Source organism: Petromyzon marinus, chromosome 37 (assembly GCF_048934315.1).
Source record: "Petromyzon marinus isolate PM22_M1 ecotype Great Lakes invasive population chromosome 37, UKy_Petmar_22M1.pri1.0, whole genome shotgun sequence".
Taxonomy (NCBI): Eukaryota; Metazoa; Chordata; class Hyperoartia; order Petromyzontiformes; family Petromyzontidae; genus Petromyzon; species Petromyzon marinus.
The window spans coordinates 22117787-22140838 of NC_133703.1; the positions used below are offsets into that span (position 1 = coordinate 22117787).

The 23052-nt window shown below is 47.1% G+C and overlaps 2 protein-coding genes across 2 annotated transcripts in view; one reads left to right on the forward strand and one right to left on the reverse strand.

Annotated features, from left to right (window-relative positions):
• Positions 1–18852, reverse strand: part of AP4M1 (adaptor related protein complex 4 subunit mu 1) — a 22685-nt gene extending 3833 nt beyond the window's left edge. The window contains exons 1-15 of the mRNA XM_076072154.1: positions 17947–18852; positions 17645–17860; positions 15477–15553; positions 13898–14004; positions 12874–12970; positions 12115–12225; positions 11671–11739; positions 10188–10250; positions 9896–9962; positions 8807–8860; positions 8201–8307; positions 6915–7006; positions 6208–6255; positions 2641–2691; positions 1013–1130 (exon numbers count right to left, since the gene is read on the reverse strand). Of these exons, the coding sequence (XP_075928269.1) occupies positions 1013–1130; positions 2641–2691; positions 6208–6255; positions 6915–7006; positions 8201–8307; positions 8807–8860; positions 9896–9962; positions 10188–10250; positions 11671–11739; positions 12115–12225; positions 12874–12970; positions 13898–14004; positions 15477–15553; positions 17645–17702 (1119 nt within the window). The 5' untranslated portion in view covers positions 17703–17860; positions 17947–18852. The remainder of the gene's footprint in view (positions 1–1012; positions 1131–2640; positions 2692–6207; positions 6256–6914; positions 7007–8200; positions 8308–8806; positions 8861–9895; positions 9963–10187; positions 10251–11670; positions 11740–12114; positions 12226–12873; positions 12971–13897; positions 14005–15476; positions 15554–17644; positions 17861–17946) is intronic.
• Positions 1–23052, forward strand: part of LOC142930103 (uncharacterized) — a 78139-nt gene that overhangs the window by 15695 nt on the left and 39392 nt on the right. The window lies entirely within an intron of this gene.

Sequence of the window (23052 nt, forward strand, 5' to 3'; positions counted from 1 at the left end):
GCACATTACGTGTAAAACTCGGTTGTTAAACTGCTTCAGTTGTATTTGCCATCATCGGGTATACTTTATTCACTGCTCGATGATTGCTTTCCATGTCATTGCCGCCCCTCTCCTACACATTACTTTATTGCTTCATTCCTTCAGTCGTCATCCTCTGAGTACGATTATCATCATTTGGCCACCATTCCATCCTCTCTTTTCCAGTGATGTGTCTGCAATCCATATGATGTCTCTGATTTGTGTTTGTTCCCCGATAGATGTGTTCCTCTTTCTATCGGTGTCATTCCAAGCAAGCATTTCTCCGATATATTATTTCACAAAAACGCAAAGAGCCGCATTGCATGCACAGAAGGCCTGGGCGTCATGCAAAACCACCAGTTCAGAAGAACTGCTTTGTGGTCATTTTGTCTTCGACCTAAAATACATTCACAAAATGTTGCCAGGCAGGCGGCAGTCAGACACAACCGCACATTGGTATTCTCCTCCGCACGGTACAGCCACCAATGTTTCTTGTGGCCACGTGTCTCTGCTAGGACATACATGTTTCCGATTCATATTTCAACTTCCTTAACGTGGTTTGGATTCAACAGAAATGTTTACTTCAGCACGATTAGAATATCGGGATGGCTTGAGCCGCTCCACAAAAATCAACGAAATGAAGGCTTTCAAGGTGAAATCCCAGCTCAAATTGGTCCACTCAGTCTATCAATCCTCCGAGTTAGCTAAAATGAGTTACCCCCTCTTGCAGGAATCGCCAGCGGTGGGTCGCCACCACTGACCAAAGTCCACAAATGGACGCGAGCGTCGACCCTTGCTAAACGCGACGAGCACGGCCGCACCGGCCGTGCGTCAATGCCTACGGTGACGCAAAAGGATCGGTGGGCGCTGGCAATCCCCGTCCACGGCTCACCTGCAGCCCAGCCCGTCAGCAAGTCTTATTTCATCCGTAGGCGAGAATACATCGCTGGAAACCATAATGCTGCTGCTTGTTTCGTTTGTTCGCGATACGCACGCGGAAGATGGCGGACAGCTGCGATCCACCGGTGATGCGCGGAACTTTCCACACGACGGAGCTGCTGTCGGGCTCCAACGTTGCCGTCTGGTCTGGACTGCTCACGTCTCGCGACAAACTGAGACGCACGCACACACCGTTGTGATATATGACAGCGAAACATGTTTGTATTAAGGAATAGGTTTTACCCTTTTAACTGGCACAAAAAACTGACACCTTTATTCAAGGCATCATGTTTGCAATAACCACAACACAAGCAGTCAAAATGCAAACAAAAAAGACAACTCTGATAATAATATGCACTGTCCTTGAATTTGATTGGTCCACACCCGAGACAGCTTTTCTTAGAGCCTAGTCTCCATTGGTGTTGGACCAGAAGACGCCAAAAGGCGTACAACTCAAAAACAGCACACTATCAGAGTATTGAGGGCTCGGGGTGAGCATTTACATTATGAGACCTCCTTTGCCAGAAACAAGATATAGGAATAGGTTTTACCCTTTTAACTGGCACAAAAAACTGACACCTTTATTCAAGGCATCATGTTTGCAATAACCACAACACAAGCAGTCAAAATGCAAACAAAAAAGACAACTCTGATAATAATATGCACTGTCCTTGAATTTGATTGGTCCACACCCGAGACAGCTTTTCTTAGAGCCTAGTCTCCATTGGTGTTGGACCAGAAGACGCCAAAAGGCGTACAACTCAAAAACAGCGCACTATCAGAGTATTGAGGGCTCGGGGTGAGCATTTCTTCTGGTCCAACACCAATGGAGACTAGGCTCTAAGAAAAGCTGTCTTGGGTGTGGACCAATCAAATTCAAGGACAGTGCATATTATTATTATCAGAGTTGTCTTTTTTGTCTGCATTTTGACTGCTTGTGTTGTGGTTATTGCAAACATGATGCCTTGAATAAAGGTGTCAGTTTTTTGTGCCAGTTAAAAGGGTAAAACCTATTCCTATATCTTGTTTCTGGCAAAGGAGGTCTCATAATGTTTGTATTAAATTTTGATCTGAAGCTATCGTGACTGCAGGGATTCATATTCTGGGTTCTTTCGGTAAAGTCACCACGTAGAAGGGAAACAAAATAATAAAAATATAAAACAATTAAATTCTCACGACGTTTCGACTGCAACACAAGCAATCATCGTCCGGTGTGAAAACCACAGCAAGAAAATTGTTATTTTATTGTTTCCCTTCTACGTGACTTTACAGAAAAACCAAGAATATACATGTTTGTATTGTTAACAGTTTAACTGGAGGCTGACAACCAAGAGCGATGGAGGTGAGGTTTGGTGGGTCACGTCGAGGTTAGTGAAATTCCCAAACCCACTAGGCTGCAAGGTGGCTAGGAGCTGGCAGCATAGCAAGTAGGTGTGTGAACGCATCCATCTGTGGGGATTGCTACCCCTTCGTATGCGTGGATTTTTCACTTCTTTGTTTTTTTACCCCCACAATCATTAAAATGGCATTGGCCAAACGACCCAATACAGAAACCTCCCGCACTAGTCTTGAGACTTGGCAAGACTTTTCTTGATAAGTTAATGACATTAAAACTTACTTTGCTAACTTTTTACTAACGCTGCGCATTTAGTGTTGTTCATTCATCATTTTAAATCTTCTTACCTGATCGTGCTTTTTGGAATAGGCAACCGGACCACCATATTTGTAGCATGACTGTGGAAACAAAACACTAACGTCGTGAACAACATCATCATAATCGCATCCATTATCATACACTGCAGTATTTACAACATTACAACATTATCATACAATGCATTATCATATAACATTATTGTACAATGGATGATTACGTTGTATGATAATGTTGTAAGCCATCTGGCTACCATGAGAGATTCGTTCATGAGGCTATCCACATATACAAGCACAGAGACAATTTCAACCGAGAAGATGGATTCTGGCTTAGCAATCATTGGAAAGATTTGATTAACCATTTCAGGTCTTAATTGATTGTTCACACTTACAGTGGCTTTCAGACAGCATACATTAATTTTTCGTCTCCCCCCTCCTCTTTTCAGAACATAGATGGACTAGTCCTTCTAAATAAACTGCCAAATCGCTGCGCGTGGCGCTGACGTTTTTTATCAATAAATAAATACACCGTTTAAAATAAATAAATTAATGCAAACCGACACACCTGATGACGACCGTTTGTGTTATGGTCGAAACGTCGTGAGAATTTTTTTATTGTTTTATATATATTTTATTATTTTATTGTTTCCCTTCAACGTGACTTTACCGAAAGAGCTAAGCATATAATGTTGTAATACTTCATGATCATACATTGTATGATAATGTTGTAAATACCGCAATGCACAGCCCATTGCCAATTTACTTCTAGATGAAGGCATCCCCACACCGTGTCAGTGATGGAGATTGCCTGACCATACTTCACCACGCTGGTCAGTATGGGTTGCTAACAGTGTGATGGCGGGGGGGGGGGGAGGATGCTCAGGACCGGTTCATACATCACTCGCCACTGATACTCGCCATTTCCAAGAATCAAACTCAGGTTATCCAGTTCAGAGTGCAGTGAGATAACCACTCCTCCACCTGTTTACCCACTTCCAGAAATAACATACATACGCAAGATAATAAAGTCCATAACACCTTATGACCATCCCATTTTCTCATCTTAACTACCTCGCCTGGTATACAGGAGCTTGTGGGTTCAATCCCAAACCTTGACGTCTGCCTATTTGGAGTTTGCGGTGTCTCTCTCCCCATGGCCGCTTGGATTTTTCTCCGCATCCTCCGGTTTTTCCCCTCCGCGTTTAGAATCAACATCACGCGTTGAGAGGATTTGGCTGCTAAAGATTGCAACACACAACGATGATGATGAGCCACTTTGCTGAGCTATCATTCATGAGAGCCAGGATCTCACCTGTTAAAATAAAAAAATGGTTTAGTTATAGTTTCGTAACGAAGCTGTATACCCTACACCTTCCGCTCTCGAACATGTATTGTTACCTTATGCAGCGTACAATTGCACGGTATTAAAATGTTAGTTTAACACGTAGGCTTTCGCGACCAATATTATTCATAATAAAGGTTTTTGGGTTAGATCGCGTTATTTATAAATGTGTCGTAACCCTCCACCATCCGACACGGCCAATCAGCAAAAAAAGTGTCACGTTGACAAAAGACAATTAGTTCACTACTTTAGCCCACCGGTGTGTTGAAGAGTGAAACTGTAAATGTTGTGGATTCACTCTTCAACACACCGGTGGGCTAAAGTAGTGAACTAATTGTCTTTTGTCAACGTGACACTTTTTTTGCTGATTGGCCGTGTCGGGTGGTGGAGGGTTACGACACATTTATAAATAACGCGATCTAACCCAAAAACCTTTATTATGAATTATTAAAATGTTATTTTGAAGAAAAAAAACAATGATTCATCCCAAGTCCCACATTTATGCAGTGTGCAGGCTTAACGACCTGGTGTGTGTTGATTTACTACAAACCAACTACACTGCAGGGACCCAAAGCAATTACTCAATAGAGAAACAGACGTACATTGGTAAACGAATAAATGCTCAGTGAATGTTTGAATAAATCGGTGTGGTTTTTGTACGGTGAATGGTAAATGTGCCCGAGTCCATCGCCATATATAATCTATTCTTGCGCTCATGACACACGGTGTCAAGCCACGTGTGTGACTATTGATTGTTTACGATGAATGAAAATTATAAGCGAATGTTACACGTTAATGCCACTGCAAAAAAAAACGGGAAAGCATGAGACAGATCATGAGACAGATATTAAAAGTTAGATATAAAAACTAAATAAAAACGCAAGGGAACTGATTCTATGACCTAAATGTGACTTCATCAAATGGAAAATGTATGTGGGAGTAACGATTGTCTGAACCGGTCCTGGGCCTCCTCTAGGTCGACTCAGCCTCAAATGAATACAGTACCTGGTGCGGTGTGTAATAAACATCACCAAAAGGGAGACAAAGGCGGCCGGGCGTGGTGCTGGCCATCCACCCCCTCGTGTATCGTTCCGGCCTTCATAGGTGCTCACTAACAGCACTTGCCCCGACAGTCTGTTAAGGCTACACGGGGGATTTACATCTTTGCAGTGGGTAGTCCGCTACGAACCCAGCGACCAGAGTTCGATTCCCACTCACGGCCAACACCATTGACAATGATCTGAACCAGTCGTGGGCCTCCCCTAGATCGACTCAGCCTCAAATGAGTACCTGGTGCGGTGTGTAAACTTCACCACTAGGGAGACAAAGGCGGTTGGGCGTCGTGCTGGCCACCCACCCCCTCGTGCACCATGCCGGCCTTCATATGTGTTACTCGCTAACAGAACTTTGGAGTGGATAGCACACCGAATCATTAACCGAGCCACCCGAAGTCAAATTTCTGGGCCACAATTCACACCAGTGGAGATTGATGTCTTAACCAGTCCGGGGCCTTCCCCACTTCATCAACCTGCATTGACCGGCGTGGTGAAGTATGGTCAAACAACCTCCACGACCGACAGAACGCGGGTAGATGTTCATCCAGCAATGGACTGAAAGAGCGCTGTAAATGTCGATCGTTAAACGTTTACGATAAATTCTACGCGTTGACTCAACCAAATTGCAACATTGCAGAGTGGTGGTTAAGCTATTGTGCTTGCACCTCCGGCGTGTGAATGGATTAGACACTGGTAGAGCACTTCTTCTGCACCAGCCGACAATCCACAGGACAACTACAAAACATTTGTGACTCGTGAAAAAACAATAGGCCTTTTACCCTTAGATACAACTGCTCAACCCGAGCTATTCATGCTCTGATATTTTGCATTGCCTTTGTGGCGTTCACCTTTTGGCGTTCCCTGGTCTCACACCGGCAGTGAGAAAAGGACATAAAGGAGGCCGTCTCTGGTGTAGGCCAATCAGTTTAAAAGACAATGCACACATTATTATCAAAACATGTTTGTTTGCATGCTGTACCACAAGCAAGAAGTGTGGTTAATGCAGACTTGTTGCCTTGCGATAGGTGTGTCTACTTGGTGTTTGAACATCTGAACGCCGCCTGTATTATTGCCGGTAAAGGTTTAAAGCCTGTTGTTATTTTTTTGCCATCATTTGTAACCGAGCCTCACGCAAATGCCAAGGCGCGCGTGAGCCGCGTGTTCGCGTGAGGACGGCGATGTCCGTGCCACGTCTCGTAATACCTTCTCGGTGAGAGGTCACAACGCAGCTTCAAACACACCAACAGTCGACTGCGAACACAGACGGGCAGTCACAGTGAAGGGACCCCCGCATCGGCAGCAGTGCACAAAAGCTCAACTTGCATTCGGAGAGCAGAACGAACGGTAACAGAACTGAAGAGTTCACACTGCGATGGTATCGTCACGTCGGCCAGAACGATCCCACTGAACAGGAATCCCGTGAATGTCGGCGACAGGGTGGTAACACCTGTGCCTCACGGCAATAAGGACCTGGGTTCAATTCCTGACTCGGTGGCACACTGTGATGGTATGGTGTATCCCACTCCTTATTGCCTCACGGCAATAAGGAGCTGGGTTCTAGATTTTCCTCTTGTTCTGCGTGGGTTTCCTCCGGGTTCTCCGATTTCCTCCCATAGCTATAAAGAAATGTACACAGTAACTGGTATCGGCTAAACATCCCCATTCTGAAAAATTACCAGAAAATTACTCAATTGGGATCATACACATCAGCAAAGTCGCTCCCTACTGCAAAATTTGGCAGTACCCTCCTAAAAGAAGAGCTTTAAGTCTCAGTGAGACTTTCCCGAGCAACGCAATCATATTAACAATATAATAATTAACAGTGAAACCAATGACAATGCCAGTGGAAGGGAACACATCAGGGGTGAAGTTTGATGACGGCGACGACGATGATGATGGTAGGCACGTACCTCTTATCAGGCTGCACTTCCACTGTTGGGAACAGCCTGAAAGGCAGCGGCGTTGGGAAGTCGTCAAGCACCGTGTACTGCATCAAGGTCATCTGCGGTCACACAACGATGACTCGAGCTATGGCACTTTGAAATCATCTCCATGGAAAACTCTTTTCTTTACAACTGCTTTTTGCGAGTTGGGTTTGTTGTTCTCCACCACCCCCCAGGCCGCCGCACCTCCGATTAGCACGGTTGGCTACGTACGCTGCGGAAGAAGGTCAACATGCGTATGCACAAATGACATGCATTGCCTTGTGGCGATGCATCTCGTTAGCGGAACTCGTCTCTAGTGCTTCCCTCGTGCTTTCTCCGCTCCACAACAACCTCCCTTCTTCTCCTAAAGTCTGGAAGGACCTTACCGTGTGGCCACAGTCACAACCTTCCACTTGTGTTTACTTTAATTACACGTTACATAGACGTTGCCTATTATGCACGTGAAATCATCCTTGTGAATTTCCCTCTGTTTTGTCTTTAGAGCTACAACGAATGATTATAATGATGATGTACAGCCCTTTGTCAATCCACTACAAGGTGAAGGCCTCACAACGCTGTGATGGTTGTGGGGATTGGTTGACCATACCTCACCACGCTAGTCAGTGCGGGTTGGGGAAGAAGGATCAGGTTCAGATGTCACTTGCCACCGATGATTAGCCATGGCCGTGAATCAAAGATAAGCACGATTGTTGTCTGTTATTCTCTCGCTCTCCCTCATGTTAACTAACCCGAGCATTACTGTAGCGGCATCGAGAGATAAGACTTTACACTGTCACCAAACTGCTTTGGTGAGGTCGTGAGGTGGGTTCAGAATTAACCAAACCCCGTCCCTCTCAAACAACAGAAGTCCCCGCAATCCACGGCAAATGCGCCGACTGCCAAAGAGCCGAGGTTGTGTTGAGTGCTTGACCGTGCACTTACGCAGCCTTGCCTCTGGGGAGGGGCGACATGGCACGGCGCCCATGATCCCAGCACTCTGAAAGCAAGGGTTTTGTCGATCGTAGAGATTTTTTGAAACTCACAAACACCCCCCCGGACTACGAGTTGGGAAGGAGATGGCAGAGGGGCATGTGAGTTCGTGAACCTTTGAGCACTGTCTCCTCGTATGCGCGGGTTTTCTCTGGGTACTCCGGTTTTACTCCCACTCACTTCCACTGCAGGACCTTCGTGATCAAAGAGTGCCGAAAATCGTGGATAAATATATTACATTTTCAGGTGCGTGTCTGCGTACGTAATCACGCGAGCATTACCTCACCAGGGCCCGGGCTCACTCTGATTGCACGTTTGGTTTCAAAGTCGGTAACGTTCACGTTGGCGTGGAAGCGGCACTCATCCAATCGCACGGCACCGCCGTAGCCTGAACACAGAGAGAGAGGCGCAAGGCAGATACAGAATCTGTCGCGTGTATTAATTACTGCTGGAGCGAGCCCAAGGAATGTATGTATTGCACGTTGAACTTCTTTCGCACTGTACGTAGCCAACTGTGTTAATCGGAGGTGCGGGGGAAGGACAACAAACACAAAAATCGGTTTTAAACAAATGAGTTTTCATTCTAGATGATGATTTAAAAGTGCCCAGCTCAAGTGGCTTCCTAATATCGGAAGGAAGAGCGTTCCAGGCGGACACAGAAGCGCATCTGAAAGCGCGAGATCCGGTGACCATCATTGTTCGATGGCCAGCAAAAAGCCGCTGCTGCTGCGAGGATGACCACCGGAGTTTGCGTGATGGTTTTCGCTCCTTGACGAGATCAGCGAGGTATTGTGGCTTCATTTGCGGCAAGCACTTTGTATTTGATGGCGGTGAAGTCGTTTTCATTCCACACACCACAGGCCCGGTCACACTCGCACACCTCTCACCTCTATTCTGTGATGATCCTATGGCAAGATCATGGTTGAACGTCATGAAGATTTCTGAAAACACAGCAAAGCCACGTGACAAAACACACACAATGCATACTTGTTTCATCTTAATTTGAATCAAAGAGTCCTCATTGAAGTCAAGATAGAGATCGCGCGTGTACGTGTGTTCCATGTGATGTATAGGGCGCTGTGACTCAAATTAAATTACATATGTTGTGTGTGTTCACATCTGCCAGTCATCTCACTCAACTCATACCACCTGGGTCTGTCCTGTAGCTTTAAGTTTAGTTTCATTTATTTGGTATAGCCCTGTGAGCCATTCGGCTCTTGAATCGGGTGCAACCGCAAACAAACAAAAAAACTAAAACATGAACAAGAAAACATCTTAAAGTGACTTTGTGACTGTGCAAACAGAAAATCCAGGAAAAAAACATCAAAATATTCCTGAAATAGCACAGTACACCAACGCTGTGTGTAAAAATCCCAGTGGGATGCAAGTCAAACAACAACAACAAGAAAACTTAGATTAAGGCCATCAGTCTAACTCCGTACTACAATAAACAAAAACATGGCCAAACCAAAAAACGTTTAGAACTTCCTGCCAGTGAGCCATCCATACTTCACGTGGTCTGAAAGTGCAATTAGCCTGGCACAAGTGCCATGGTGTCATCACTGTCACTCAGTGGCGAATGGCAACTGCTGTTGTTGTGTGCTCCTGCGTCCCGCGTGACTCAGAGACCACCGAATCAAATAAAGATCCGAGCGCTCCCTACATCGGGTAAGTCACGTTCACAAGCTATCGCCGCGTGCAGCATGTCATTATTTTATTTGTATTTGAACGGAGAAGACTCGTGAAGGCGGAAAGGCAGGCCGAGGTGAGTCGCGAGGGCCGGAGTTTGAGAAAGCCCGTGCGACCCTACAGGGGCACCGCACACGACTTGCGTGGTGCGTGAAAGGGGGGGGGCAATAGCAGGGGGTGCCCTCCCCCCTTGACGTCATCAGGCAGTGGGAGCCCCTCGAAAACCAGAAGGGGCCACCTGGAGCCCCCCGCGTCACCGTTCGAGCCACCCGGTGTGCGTTCGGTACCTGAACAGCCGTTCACGAAGCTCTTCAAATTGATATCACCATTGAGCTCTGCTTGAACCACATTCCCCTGTTGGGACACACACTGCATCACTGAGAAACACGCAGGCAAAGCGTTTGAACAAATTGGCGTGCTTTAACCAGACGGTGAGAGTGGCGGAAGCAATGTCTCTTCCGGCGTCTGAGCATGCACATACGTGTGCTGGGGTGTGCATACGGCTGTGTTCACATAAGTGTGCATGTGTGCGTGTGTGCTCGCATACAAACGTGTGTGTGTGTGTGTGTTGGTACGCACATTTGCACCGATGAGCACTGTTAGCCTCTCCAAAACGTCCACGAATATCTCGTTGGTTTTGCTCTGAGCACAAAAGCGGAGAACATTAATTCCCCAACTGCAATGAATCAACAATTTCGAACGTCGGGTTGAGTTCATTTGTGAAAGTAATTGCAGATAGCTCTTCGTGTAGCTAGGATGCTGGAAAATGTCAATGCCAAATCAATGTGCATGCCTGTAACTCAGTGCTGTCAGTAAGGGCCATTGGATCACTTCTGTATTGGCATAGCCATAACAGAACACGGAGCCAAAAAAAATATTGGATGTTGCATTCCACAACTGTCAGATGATGATATTTCCACCACTTGACTCACTTGTGAGGCTGTCACAAGGCATAAACAATAATCCAATAATCTGCCACTCTTCAGCCAGCCTACAAGCACAAGCGGCGATGGCATGACCTTACGGGAGTGCATTCGCCGCTTGTTGCAGAGCCTCATAGTTCGAATCCAGCGGCCGCCCTGGTTCATACTGCGGCGTGCTATTCCCCTTAAGAATATGCGACAGGCCGCCTGCTTCACAGTCGACGTTAATGATCCCGTGACATCATTGACAAGAGACGGCCGCTGTGTGCCGGCGTCATCGTCCAAATTTGTCACATTTTGAAAACTTGCCCTGCAAATGACTCAATAGCGGAATTATACGTAGCAACCATCGCCCTTGATTGTGAAAGACGTGGCAGGACCCTCCTGTAAAAGAGTCGTGAAACTCAGAGAGGCTCTCCTGGGTAAAGAGCATAAACTGCCACCACGGTACAATAACTCTGGCCGTGTTATGACACGCAGTGCACTGTGGGACTGCTCAATGTTAAACACATGCACTTGAGGGGTTGTCCAGCCGGCGGTCGGGTTTTAAACAACACAACTTCATTTTCTATACTGCAGCGATGTGTCCGTCCATTGCTGGATGCAGGCATTCACACACCATGTCGATCTTGGGGGTTGTTTGATTGTACTTTACCACGCGAGCAAAAAGAACACTCACATTCCATCAACAAGACTGCCTTAATAAGAAAAATATATAACACGTGACGTTTTGGGCAATGGTCCATCTTCATAGCACATAGATGACCATACTATACCACACTAGCTTAGTGGGGGCCCAGGACAGGTTCAGGTTTAAATATCACTCACCGCTGGTGTTAGCTGTTATCGGGAATCAAATTTAAAAGAGCTCTTCGGATTAATACTGCAATGCACTAACCCCAGAGTGGGGGGGGGGGGCGGGGGGCACTTTCGCCGATAAGACATCGTCAGTGTGAGGGCTGACACACCACCTACAAGGGGGTGTTTTCACATGTTGTGAATTGTCAGGGGGCCGCCGTGATGAACACTGCACTAACCAACGCACAACCACGACACCAATTTACCCTTCTTATGGAAACACATTTCACGTGGAAAACCGGCACGCAAAAAAAACACGCAGTTCCTCTCGGATGATGTACCTGATGAGACAGTGAGCGTATCGAAGCTGATGCTGGGACCAAGGTTTTTTGTTGTGTGTCTGCTCCAAACTACAAAGACAAAGAGAGACACGCAGAAATGATAAAGATCACCCCCGTATAAGCCACACAGACTCTTGCAACAAGTGCTGCTAGAGAGCACTGATTATAGAGTCAGTGCAGCACATGTGATGCTGGTGGTGGTGTGAGTCGCTCCACAACCTGACCAGCTTTGTCTCCCAAGCAAGCATTGATGTTTAGACAGCACACTACTCATTTAAGGCTGGGTCGGCCTAGGGGAGGACCAAGACAGGTTCCGATAAACCTGCCCCTGATGTTAACCATGGCCGAATATACACAATTAATATGTTAATCGGAGCACAATCCTTCCAAATGCAAAGTGGCGCGTGTGTGGACACATGTACACGTGTATGTGTGTGTGTGTACCAGTCCGATGGTACTCATGTCAAACAGGCTGCTCGGTTGGGTGTTGACGGCTTCGCTCTGCACGTAGTTCCTCAGGACGTCCAAACGTGTAGTCTGTACCACTCCAAAGTCCTTCAACAAGAGGCAAAAGCCACAGTGTCAGCAGCACGGCACAGCTCTCGCATCAGCGTCACAGCCACTCGTCTCTGAAGTCGCTACTGGAAGATAATGAATTGAGCTCTGGTGCGAGTCCAAAAGGCTCCATCCCATTTTTCTGGTTTTCTCTTTGGACTTATCGGTTTCCTCCCACGTGTTGACACTCATTCATTGGCCGACGGCACCTTAACGAATAAAAAAAAGCTTTGGAGGATAATTTGGGCACTGGTTAACCATGCGGCTGCCTTTCCCGCTTGTCTCATTAAAATAAGGGTGGAACGTGGCACAGCGGTTTGCATGCTTGACTATGAACTCAACGACCCGAGTTCGATATCCAGCAATGGCTAACATGAGTGGCGAGCGATATCTGAACCGATCCTGGGCACTCACCAGCGTGGTCAAGTCTTCTCAAACAAACCAACACTGCGTGGGGAGGCCTTCATCTAGCAGTGGACTGACAAAGCACTGTAAATGGATATAATATAAGTCTTAAGCTGTTCTGTACTTGAAAGTTTGTCCTGAATAAAGCCGTTTTTCAATTCCACACTAATTTCACAGAACAATTATTGCCGTGAATTATTTTCACAATCTCTATGGCAATCAAGTTTTTATTTTGATACTTACCAGGATTTCTTCTAGAAGCTCATACAATAGTGGAAGGTTCTGCCTGATGGCCTCTTCAGAAACAGATCCACAGTAGTCTTTGACTATTGCAGCAAACCTACACACGAACAAAGGAGGTCACTGCATCGCGCACTTTCAGATGCGCTTTTGCGGCCGTCTAGAACGCTCGTCCTTCCGATATTAGGACGCCACTGGAGCTTTGCACTTTTAAATACAGATTGAAAACTCATTTCTTTAGAACTGCCTGTTGTGTTGAATTTGTTGTCCTTCCCTAACACCTCCGTTTTGCAAGATTGGCTATGTACGGTGCGAAAGAAGTTCAACATGCATACAAAAAAATGGTATCTCCATTGTCAGGTCAAACAAATAAAATACTGATTTGAAGCTTTCATGACTGCAGGAATCCCCACCTGAGGACGATTGCTTGTGTGGCGATCGAAACGTCATGATCTATTATTTTTTCTACCTACGTGACTTTACCGAAACAACCATAGGGTATATAAAATACTGTTTTTGAAGCACCCAGGGGTACATGACGCTAACACCATGTTAAATACCTGAGTTGACACACAGCTAAGATCCTGTGTTCAAATCTGTGTTTCAGCCACACGTAATGAACCTGGGGTTGTCAAGTGTTGGGAGCTGATGGTCTCAGCCCTGTCACCATTGACACCAATGACTCGCAGAGAGATTCGTAGCTTCATAAGAAGGTGCATACACTCAAAGATTTCCAGAAGTAGTCCTGTTATGTCATCTTCTGGGGAAGCTCTCTGCTCACAATACATGCGTTGGATCAAGTGTGCACGAATCTAATTCAATACTTTATTTAGGGTACCAAGCCAACTGTATGTAAATGATATCGTAACCATCGGGCTAATGAAACAAACAAGACAATACAAGCCAGAAAGTAAAAACAAGACAAAACGGAATGGATTTTTAAATTCGCGCTGTGAACCGTGGATCGACAGCACTAATTGAATCGCATGTGGGTGTGAATCATTGCGCGTGTCCTGTGTGTACGTACCGGTTAAGGAATTGTATCAGAATAAATGGGGAGGCCTGGGGCTTGCAGGTTAAACCAAAGTAAAGTCCGTTATGCCGCATGTGCACATAGCACAGCCCATCATGTACCTGAAAAAGAAATTACAGGTAAATGAATTGCACACATATTCATGTAAATGCAAATGTTCACACTCTGGTCAGAATCGTGTCCATTCGGAAACACTCATAGAGCAGAGCATTACCCAGCATTAGAGAACAGCCCACGGAAGGTGATATCATGGAACTACTTCCAAGATCCATCCAATTGCCTGTTTTAATCCTCACACTACAGCGCTGCAGTTGCCCACTTGCCCTGCTACAGAGAAACGTCCGTCACTCACTTGGTCGTCAATCCGACAGCCGGAGCCAGGAGACTGCAGAACAACAATTGGACTGTGTGACCTGATCTGCGCCTGACCTGCAAATGCTATGCGGGTTTTCCTCGGTAACTCGGGCCTCATCCCAAGTGCAAAACACTCCGGAAAATGGAATTGGCAACAGCAAATACTTTAATAGGACCATTTGAAAAAACGCACTCAGTGAGGCTTTTACTGGATAAATGACTGTACATTACAATCTTGGGAACTTTCGACAAGGCTGCAGGCAGAGGAAGAAGCACCCCCAAGAGCACATTCACCATGCAGATGGAGCAATAAAATGTGGCACTGCAAAGACCATGAGGGATGATGACAGCCTGGTAAGGGCTTCATCCAGCAGTCGATCGATCGTGGTTGATGATGTGTGGTAAGTTGAACTTCTTTCGCACCGTACGCATCCAACCGCGCTAATCGGAGGTTATTCCAGTACAGTATTAGACTTGATGAGTAGGATGTCATTCCTGACATGCAATATCCTGGAGTCTACAAACTAAGTTGCACCTGTGGTGGGTGTTACATTGGGGAAACGAAACGACATATCTCAGACCGTGTTCGCGAGCACAAGTCAGATCTGAAACACGGCAGAACTAATACCTCCGCCGTGGCTGACCATTGCTATAACGCTGTGAGATCTCATATTGTTTTTTTCCAAGAGCAAGGTACTCTGCAAACCTTCAGGCTACTATCAAAGGTTTGTTCATGAAGCCATCCAGATATATAAACATAGGCATAACTTCAACCGAGAAGATGGATACAATTTGAGCAAGCATTGGAAGGATGTCATTAACCAGTTAAAACCTTAACGGCTTTATTGTGTTGCCTTCATATCCGCATCTCCAGTCTTCGATAGCCTCCCACTCCCAGCCCCGCTCCCCCCCCCCTCCCCGGCATTTTGCCATACTCGCCCTTTAATCCCTTCTAGCAGCGCTTCACTTGGCAGCGCTCCACTCCCCCTACCCCACACCCCCCTCTATCTCTCCTCCCTGGCTCCTCCCCCCTCTCTTACCTATATAGCCTCTTGTTACAGCAGCCCTTTTGCCCACTTCAGCAATTGTTTCTTGCTGTGGTTGTCCCACCTGATGACGGACGCTTGTGTTGCGCCCGAAACGTCGTGATTTAATTTATTTTATACCTACGTGACTTTACCGAAAGAACCAAAGAGTATGTTGCGGGAGTAGTCATTACCTTAACAACGGGCTGCTCGCTCTCGTTCAAAGGGCACATTCTCTCGTACAAATGATCCGCGTGCCCATTACCTACATCTGTCAATCAGGTGGTTAAGGAACTTAAAAAACTCATCATGATCATCAACCATCACATTTACACGGAATACAAATCTTGAAAAGAAGCATAGTTTCTGGCAGTCATGGGTCGTTGTACATTCACGGACGCCCTAAACAACACTGCAAACATGCGATGAACACACGCACATATTGCACAGATTCACTTCTCGAAAAAATTGTCAAGTAAAAATCATCTTTGCAATGTGCTCCAATGTTGGTGGATGGAGATGTCGGTGGATGTCTGCCAAAAGAAAACATTCTGAGCGTTAACCCAAAAAGTAATGCCTCCCTGCCTTTTTTTGTCCCAATTACTTTTGAATGTAATGAACTGGTACAGCATTTTTTTTCTCCAATGCCCATTCATGACAACGCCATGAAATGTTTTTAACATGACAGGAGGCGACACAATGGAGCTTAAAAAAACATCAAGTGGCCATGGCAGAGTTCGGGTGAACTGGACTGTCATTGCTGCTCCATCAATCATACAACCCCAGCTCTGGCTCCTTCAAACATTCATCTGCTTGGCCCTTACTCTTTTGTTCTTTCGGGTAAAGTCACGTAACTTCACCGAAAGAACCAACGATTCCTGCAGTCACGAAAGCTTCAAATCAAGATTGCTCGGCCCTTCCTTTGAACGCTGGGCCCTACGCGGGCAACGTTTTAAAATCGGGCACATCTGGATCAAAAGTCTGAAGGGATCCAAAAGTCTGTTTTGAACACATTCAGTTTAATCCCGTTGGACGTGGTCGGACAAGGCAGTACAAATCTTGGGATCAGCTGACCAAGCCACGTTATGTGTGGCGCACGTGGAGGTCACGTAGAACAAAAGTCGATCTCAATGGACACACAAATTAAATACGAATAGCCCCCTTTTGTGCAGCCTACACAGAGTGTTAGGGAAAAGTGTTTTCAGCGAGCACCTATTAAGGCCAGAACGGGGCACTGATAGGGCGGTGTGGCCTAGAACCATTCCCCCGGGGGGCCGCTTTTGTCTTCCTAGTAGCTGATGTTTACACACTGGACCAGCTCTTGGGGAGAACCCTGACCCCGTTTAAAGTATCAATCGCCGCCACTGATGAGAGCCGTGGCTGGGAATCGAGCACACGCCTTTCCACCCCTTATCGGGGCCGACCTTTATTACAGACCCATTCAGACCTTGTTGGTCACCCCGTGCCCCTTATAAATCTCAACGTTCATCCTACAAAGTCCCATCACAAGGGACAAACACAGACAAAATCACATTTTACCCGTAGTGTAACGGGCTGCACGCAGTGTGGACCTGAACAACTCAATTTCCCTGTACAAGACTACGGGGTAAACCGTCGGTATTGACGGCTATGCGAACACAAGTGGCCGGGGTCGTGACATACAGTACAGCGCACACGTGTAGACTGTACACACGTGCGTGTTGCACATGTATACAGTACGCCGTGTACTGTACACCGTACTGTGCCCCCCCGTGTACAGTACACATTGCGCACTGTACATTACACTTCCGATTGGCACGGCTGGCTACGTACGGTGCGAAAGAAGTTCAACGGACATAACAGGCAGCGCGTTTAACACACAGGCTGCACAACAACAAGCGCCATTCGTCACTAAGTGGCGGTGACGTCACCACGGCGCTTGTGCCAGGCTAGGTGCACGTTAAGGCCACGTGAAGTGTGAAGCACATCACACTGTATTCAGCACACACACACGGTACACATATCAAACACACACGATATACATGTAACATCACAACATATACTGTACATGTAACATCAGAGGCGAAACGCCCCGTAGATGGAGAGAGCCTTAAGCATCTACAGCTGATGTGACCAATTATGGTGTAGTAACAGCGGTAGTGACATTGATAATGTCGATATTGTGATGATGATGATGGTGATATTGTGATGATGGTGATATTGTGATGGTGATGTTGTGATGATGGTGATATTGTGATGATGGTGATGTTGTGATGATGATGGTGATGTTGTGATGATGGTAATATTGTGATGATGGTGATATTGTGATGATGATGATGGTGATATTGTGATGATGGTGATGTGATGATGGTGATGAGGATACAGTCCCTGTAGAGCAGAGGGTCTCCCCGGGATGACAGCACAAACGCCTGGGACAGCATCGCCGAGTGGCGGCTCTCTGTGTAGCTGTGTGAGTGTGTAGCTGTGTGTGTGAGCTGTGTGTGTATCTGAGGATGTGTGAGTGTGTAGCTGTGTGTGTGTGTAGCTGTGTGTGTGAGTATATCTGAGGATGTGAGTGTGTGGCTGTGAGTGTGTAGCTGTGTGTGTGTGAGTAGCTGTGTGTGTGAGTATATCTGAGGATGTGAGTGTGTGGTTGTGAGTGTGTAGCTGTGTGTGTGAGAGTAGCTGTGTGTGTGAGTATATCTGAGGATGTGAGTGTGTAGCTGTGTGTGAGCGAGCTGTGAGTGTGTGGCTGAGTGTGTAGCTGTGAGTGTGTGTAGCTGTGTGTGTGTAGCTGTATGTTTGAGTGTGTAGCTGTGTGAGTGTGTAGCTGTGAGTGTGTGTAGCTGTGTGTGTGAGTATATCTGAGGATGTGAGTGTGTGGCTGTGAGTGTGTGTAGCTATGTGTGTGTGAGTAGCTGTGTGTGTGAGTATATCTGAGGATGTGAGTGTGTAGCTGTGTGTGAGCGAGCTGTGAGTGTGTGGCTGAGTGTGTAGCTGTGTGTGTAGCTGTGTGTTTGAGTGTGTAGCTGTGTGAGTGTGTAGCTGTGAGTGTGTGTAGCTGTGTGTGTGAGTATATCTGAAGATGTGAGTGTGTGTGTAGCTGTGTGTGAGCGAGCTGTGAGTGTGTAGCTGTGTGTGAGGTGTAGCTGTGTGAGTATATCTGAGGATGTGAGTGTGTAGCTGTGTGTGTGAGTATATCTGAGGATGTGAGTGTGTAGCTGTGTGTGAGCGAGCTGTGTGTGGCTGTGAGTGTGTAGCTGTGAGTGTGTGTAGCTGTGTGTGTGTAGCTGTGTGTTTGAGTGTGTAGCTGTGTGAGTGTGTAGCTGTGAGTGTGTGTAGCTGTGTGTGTGAGTATATCTGAAGATGTGAGTGTGTGTATAGCTGTGTGTGAGCGAGCTGTGAGTGTGTAGCTGTGTGTGTAGCTGTGTGTGAGGTGTAGCTGTGTGTGAGTATATCTGAGGATGTGAGTGTGTAGCTGTGTGTGTGAGTATATCTGAGGATGTGTGTAGCTGTGTGTGTGCGAGCTGTGAATGTGTAGCTGTGTGTGTAGCTGTGTGTGTGAGTGTGTAGCTGTGTGTGTGTATATATATAGCTGTGTGTAGCCGTGTTTGTGTGCGGGGAGCGGTAGTGTAGCGGTTAACGCTACGCTGCGCTATGAACCTGGTGACCCGGGTTCGATTCCCGCTCACGGCCAACACCAGTGACGATTATCTGAACCGGTCCCGGGCCTCCCCTAGGTCGACTCAGCCTCAAATGAGTACCTGCTTCGGTGTGTAAACATCGCCACTGGGGAGACAAAGGCGGTCGGGCGTGGTGCTGGCCACCCACCCCCTCGTGTACCGTTCCGGCCTTCATAGGTGCTCGCTAACAGCACTTGCCCCTACAGTCTGTTAAGGCTACACGGGGGATCTTTGTACCACTCGCCGAATGAGGAGGCTGACCGCACCTTTCGCTCAGAGGTTCGGAGAGCCCTAAGGCTCTGCAATGAGGTCCTGGGGGAGGGAAAATCCCTCAGCCAGGAACACATCGTGGCACAAAGTGAGGATGACCCTGCTGAGGCTGCGGTGCCTCAAATATTGGAAGAAGTCACCCCCTGTGAGTGGCTGGCTGAGGTGCCATCTGTTGAGGAAGTACTGAAGGCAGCGGGCAGAGATGATCTCCCAAGCGAAATGCTGAGGGAGGGTGGCGTTTGTGCACAGACTGCCCTATATGACATCATAACAACAGTCTGGACCACTGGACGGGTTCCGCAGGATTGGAAGGATGCCCTGGTGGTCCCCCTTTTTAAGAAGGGGGACCGCACAGACTGTAACAACTACAGGGGCACCTCACTCCTGGCAAGGATTATTCAACATCGCCTTGCCAGGCACGCTGAGGAGAAGCTTGCGGAGCCCCAATGTGGTTTCAGAAAAGGGCGGTCCTGCACAGATGCCATATTTTCTGTCCGTCTGCTACAGCAGAGGTGTAGGGAATTCCAACAAGACCTACATCTCTGCTTTATTGACCTGGTCAAGGCCTATGATACCATCAGTAGGCCTGGGCTCTGGGTTGTTCTTCGTGCTTTTGGAGTACCTGACCCTCTGCTCACGATCATTAAGGACCTTCATGATGGTGAGGGGGCCCGGGTAAAACTACGTGGCCGGGAGTCAGAGCCATTCCCTGTACACCTTGGGGTGCGACAGGGATGTCCTCTGGCTCCCACATTATTTACCATCTATTTTGACCAAGCAGTTCATGAAGCATTCAATAGCTGTACCGGAGGAATTTCTATCTGGTACAGATATAATGGGAGGTTGATCGATGCCCGGGTGCGGTCAAGGGATGGCTCCCTATTGCTCAACCACGTTATGTATGCTGATGATTTGGTAATAGCTGCTCATTCAGAGGAGGAGTTGGAGACGCTGCTGCTGAGACTGGAGCGTGCCACTAAGAGGTGGGGCCTTACCATCAGCCCCACCAAAACTAAGCACCTGCCTGGGTATTTTGTACCATCGGACACTCCACCCCCACAACTCCCAATCGGTGATGGGGCAGTTGTGGAGAGAGTGGAGAGTTTCCCATACCTGGGCAGTGTGCTTATGACTGGCTCCAGTTTGACAGCAGAGGTCTTACTCCGAATCAGTCGAGCGGCAATATCTTTTCATCGCTTGCGTAACGCTGTGTGGAAGCTACCTGGTCTGTCGCTCCGCACTAAGCTTCAGGTCTTCTCGGCCACGGTCATTCCCTCCCTTCTCTACGCTTGCGAAACGTGGACCCCCTTAATGGAACATCTTCGCCGGTTAGAAATATTTAGACTGGCCTGCCTACAATCCATCCCCATCCTGGGTTTAACCAGGCTGGATTGTGTGAGGAGCTCACAAATCCTTGAGAGATCTGGGCAAGGTCCCATCGGTGAGCTCCTCCGGCAGGCAAGGCTGCGATGGCTGGGTCATGTAGCCCGCATGCCCAGCCACTGCATGCCGAAACAGCTTTTGTTCGGCCGGATCGAGGGGGCTAAACGGGCGCGGCACGGGCTAGAGAATAGATGGAGTGATGTGGTACAGGAGGACGTGGAGCTGAGTGGACTTGCCGATGACTGGTACCAGCGGTGTCAAGATCGGCCTCTGTGGAGGAGGCTCGTGAAGGACGCTACTGGGCAGTTGGAGGCAGTCGCCCTCCAACAACAACGGAGGGCGGAGGAGCGACGCTCACAACAACGAGCGGAGCGCCGGGTGGCTAAAGCACAGCAGGTTGGCACAGTAGGGGGCACAGGTGGTGCATCAGCCAGTCATCTCAGTCATCTCAGTCAGTCGACCCGTGGCACCTGGGTCTGCCCCGTGACCTCCTGCCAGCGTGCGTTCGACACTTCACGTGGCCTCGGCGTGCACCTAGCCTGGCACAAGCGTCGTGGTGACGTCACCGCCACTTCGTGGCGAATGGCGGTTGTTGTTGTTGTTGTACCACTCGCCGTGTGTCGATGTTTACGTGTTCTGTACGTGTGAGTACGTGGCCGACACATGATGTGGATGCACAGCATGTCTTTAGAGCGGTGGTGCCGCGGTTAGCGCGCGACGAAGCCGGCCACCCGAGTTCGTTTCCCGCTCACGGCCACCATCACCGGTGACGATTTTCTGAACCGGTCCTGGGCCTCCCCCTAGGTCGACTCGGCCTAAACTGAGTACCTGGTGCGGTGTTAATTCATCGCCATTAGGAAGAGACAAAGGTGGCCTGGCCCTCTCGTGTGCCACAGTGCCGGCCTTCATAGGTGCTACTCGCTAACAGCACTTGCCCCGACAGTCTAAGGCTAAACGGGGGATCTTTGTCTTTGGTGACGTGTGACCTGTTATACTGTTCGCCTTTGGCGCTGTTCTCTGGTGTGACACTGGTGGTGAGACTTGACCATGACGAATGCTGGTGGTGTCTGGTGCAGGCCGTTCAATTTCAAAGACAATGCCAAATACTATCAAGAGCCATGTTTGTATGAATGTTCACCACAAGTACTGCATGTGTGCTTAATGCAGTACTTGATGCCTTGCAAAAATCTTTCTGTTTGGTGTTTGAACATCTTAACATAACTCCTGTTTCATTGCCAGAAAGGGTAAAAGCTCAGTAGACCTCCTTTGCCAGTACCAAAGTATAATAATAATAGGGTTTTTTCCCCTTCTCTGGTGTGGACCAATATGTTTCAAGGACAATGCATATATTATCAGAGTTTTTTGTTTGCATTCTGACCACAAGTATTGTGGCTAATGCAGACATGATTCCTTGTAAAAAAAAGGTTTCAGTTTTTTTGCCAGAAAAAAAGGGGAGAACCCCTATTAGTAGGGTAAACCCTATTATTATTTTTTCATACGATAATGCGAAAGGTCCCATTTTGTAGCTGCTCACCCCGTGCTATAAATGCTTTGACGCGTGCATTGTCTTGGTACTGTTCGCCTCTTGGCGGCGTTCTCTGGTCTGACACTGGTGAGACTTGGCCAGTAAGAAGTCTGTCTGGTGTAGACCCATCAGTTTCAAAGACAATGCCCATACATTATGAGAGAGCATGCGTTTGCATGTTGACCACAACGACTGTGTGCTTAATGCTGCACTACTTGATTCTCCCTGCAAAAGGTTTCTGTTTGGTGTCTTAGTTGCCAGACAGGGTAACACCTATTACTATTGTTTGTCCATACTGCTACTGTCAGCAACAATAATAACAATAATAACAACAATAATAACAACAATAACAATAAAAATAATAACAATAACAATAGCAACAATAATTATAACAATAACAACAATAACAATAATAATAACAACAATAATAACAATAATAACAACAATAATAACAACAATAATGACTATATAATAACAATAACAACAATAATAACAATAATAACAACAATAATAACTATATAACAATAACAACGATAATAATAACAATAATTACAACAATAATAACAACAATAACAATAATAACTATATAATAATAACAACAATAATAACAACAATAATAATAACTATATAATAACAATGCCGCTTCAGAGCCAAGGGCTCGAGTCGCATCGGTAACGTCGGCGGAAGCGGTAATCGATTCTTCCCCTTCGATACCGATAATCGATTCTTCCCCTTCGATACGGATAATCGAACGCCGCTGCCGTTAATCGATTATTGCCGATTCCCGCGTCTCCACTTTTTTTGCTTCGCGCGACTGGCGAGTTCGCGTTTATGCTTTCGCGGAGAGTTGGATCGTTAAGCGGTGCCTATTTAACCTCCGGAAAAAAGATTATTTTAAAAATAACAAAATAATAAATAAACATTTATAGA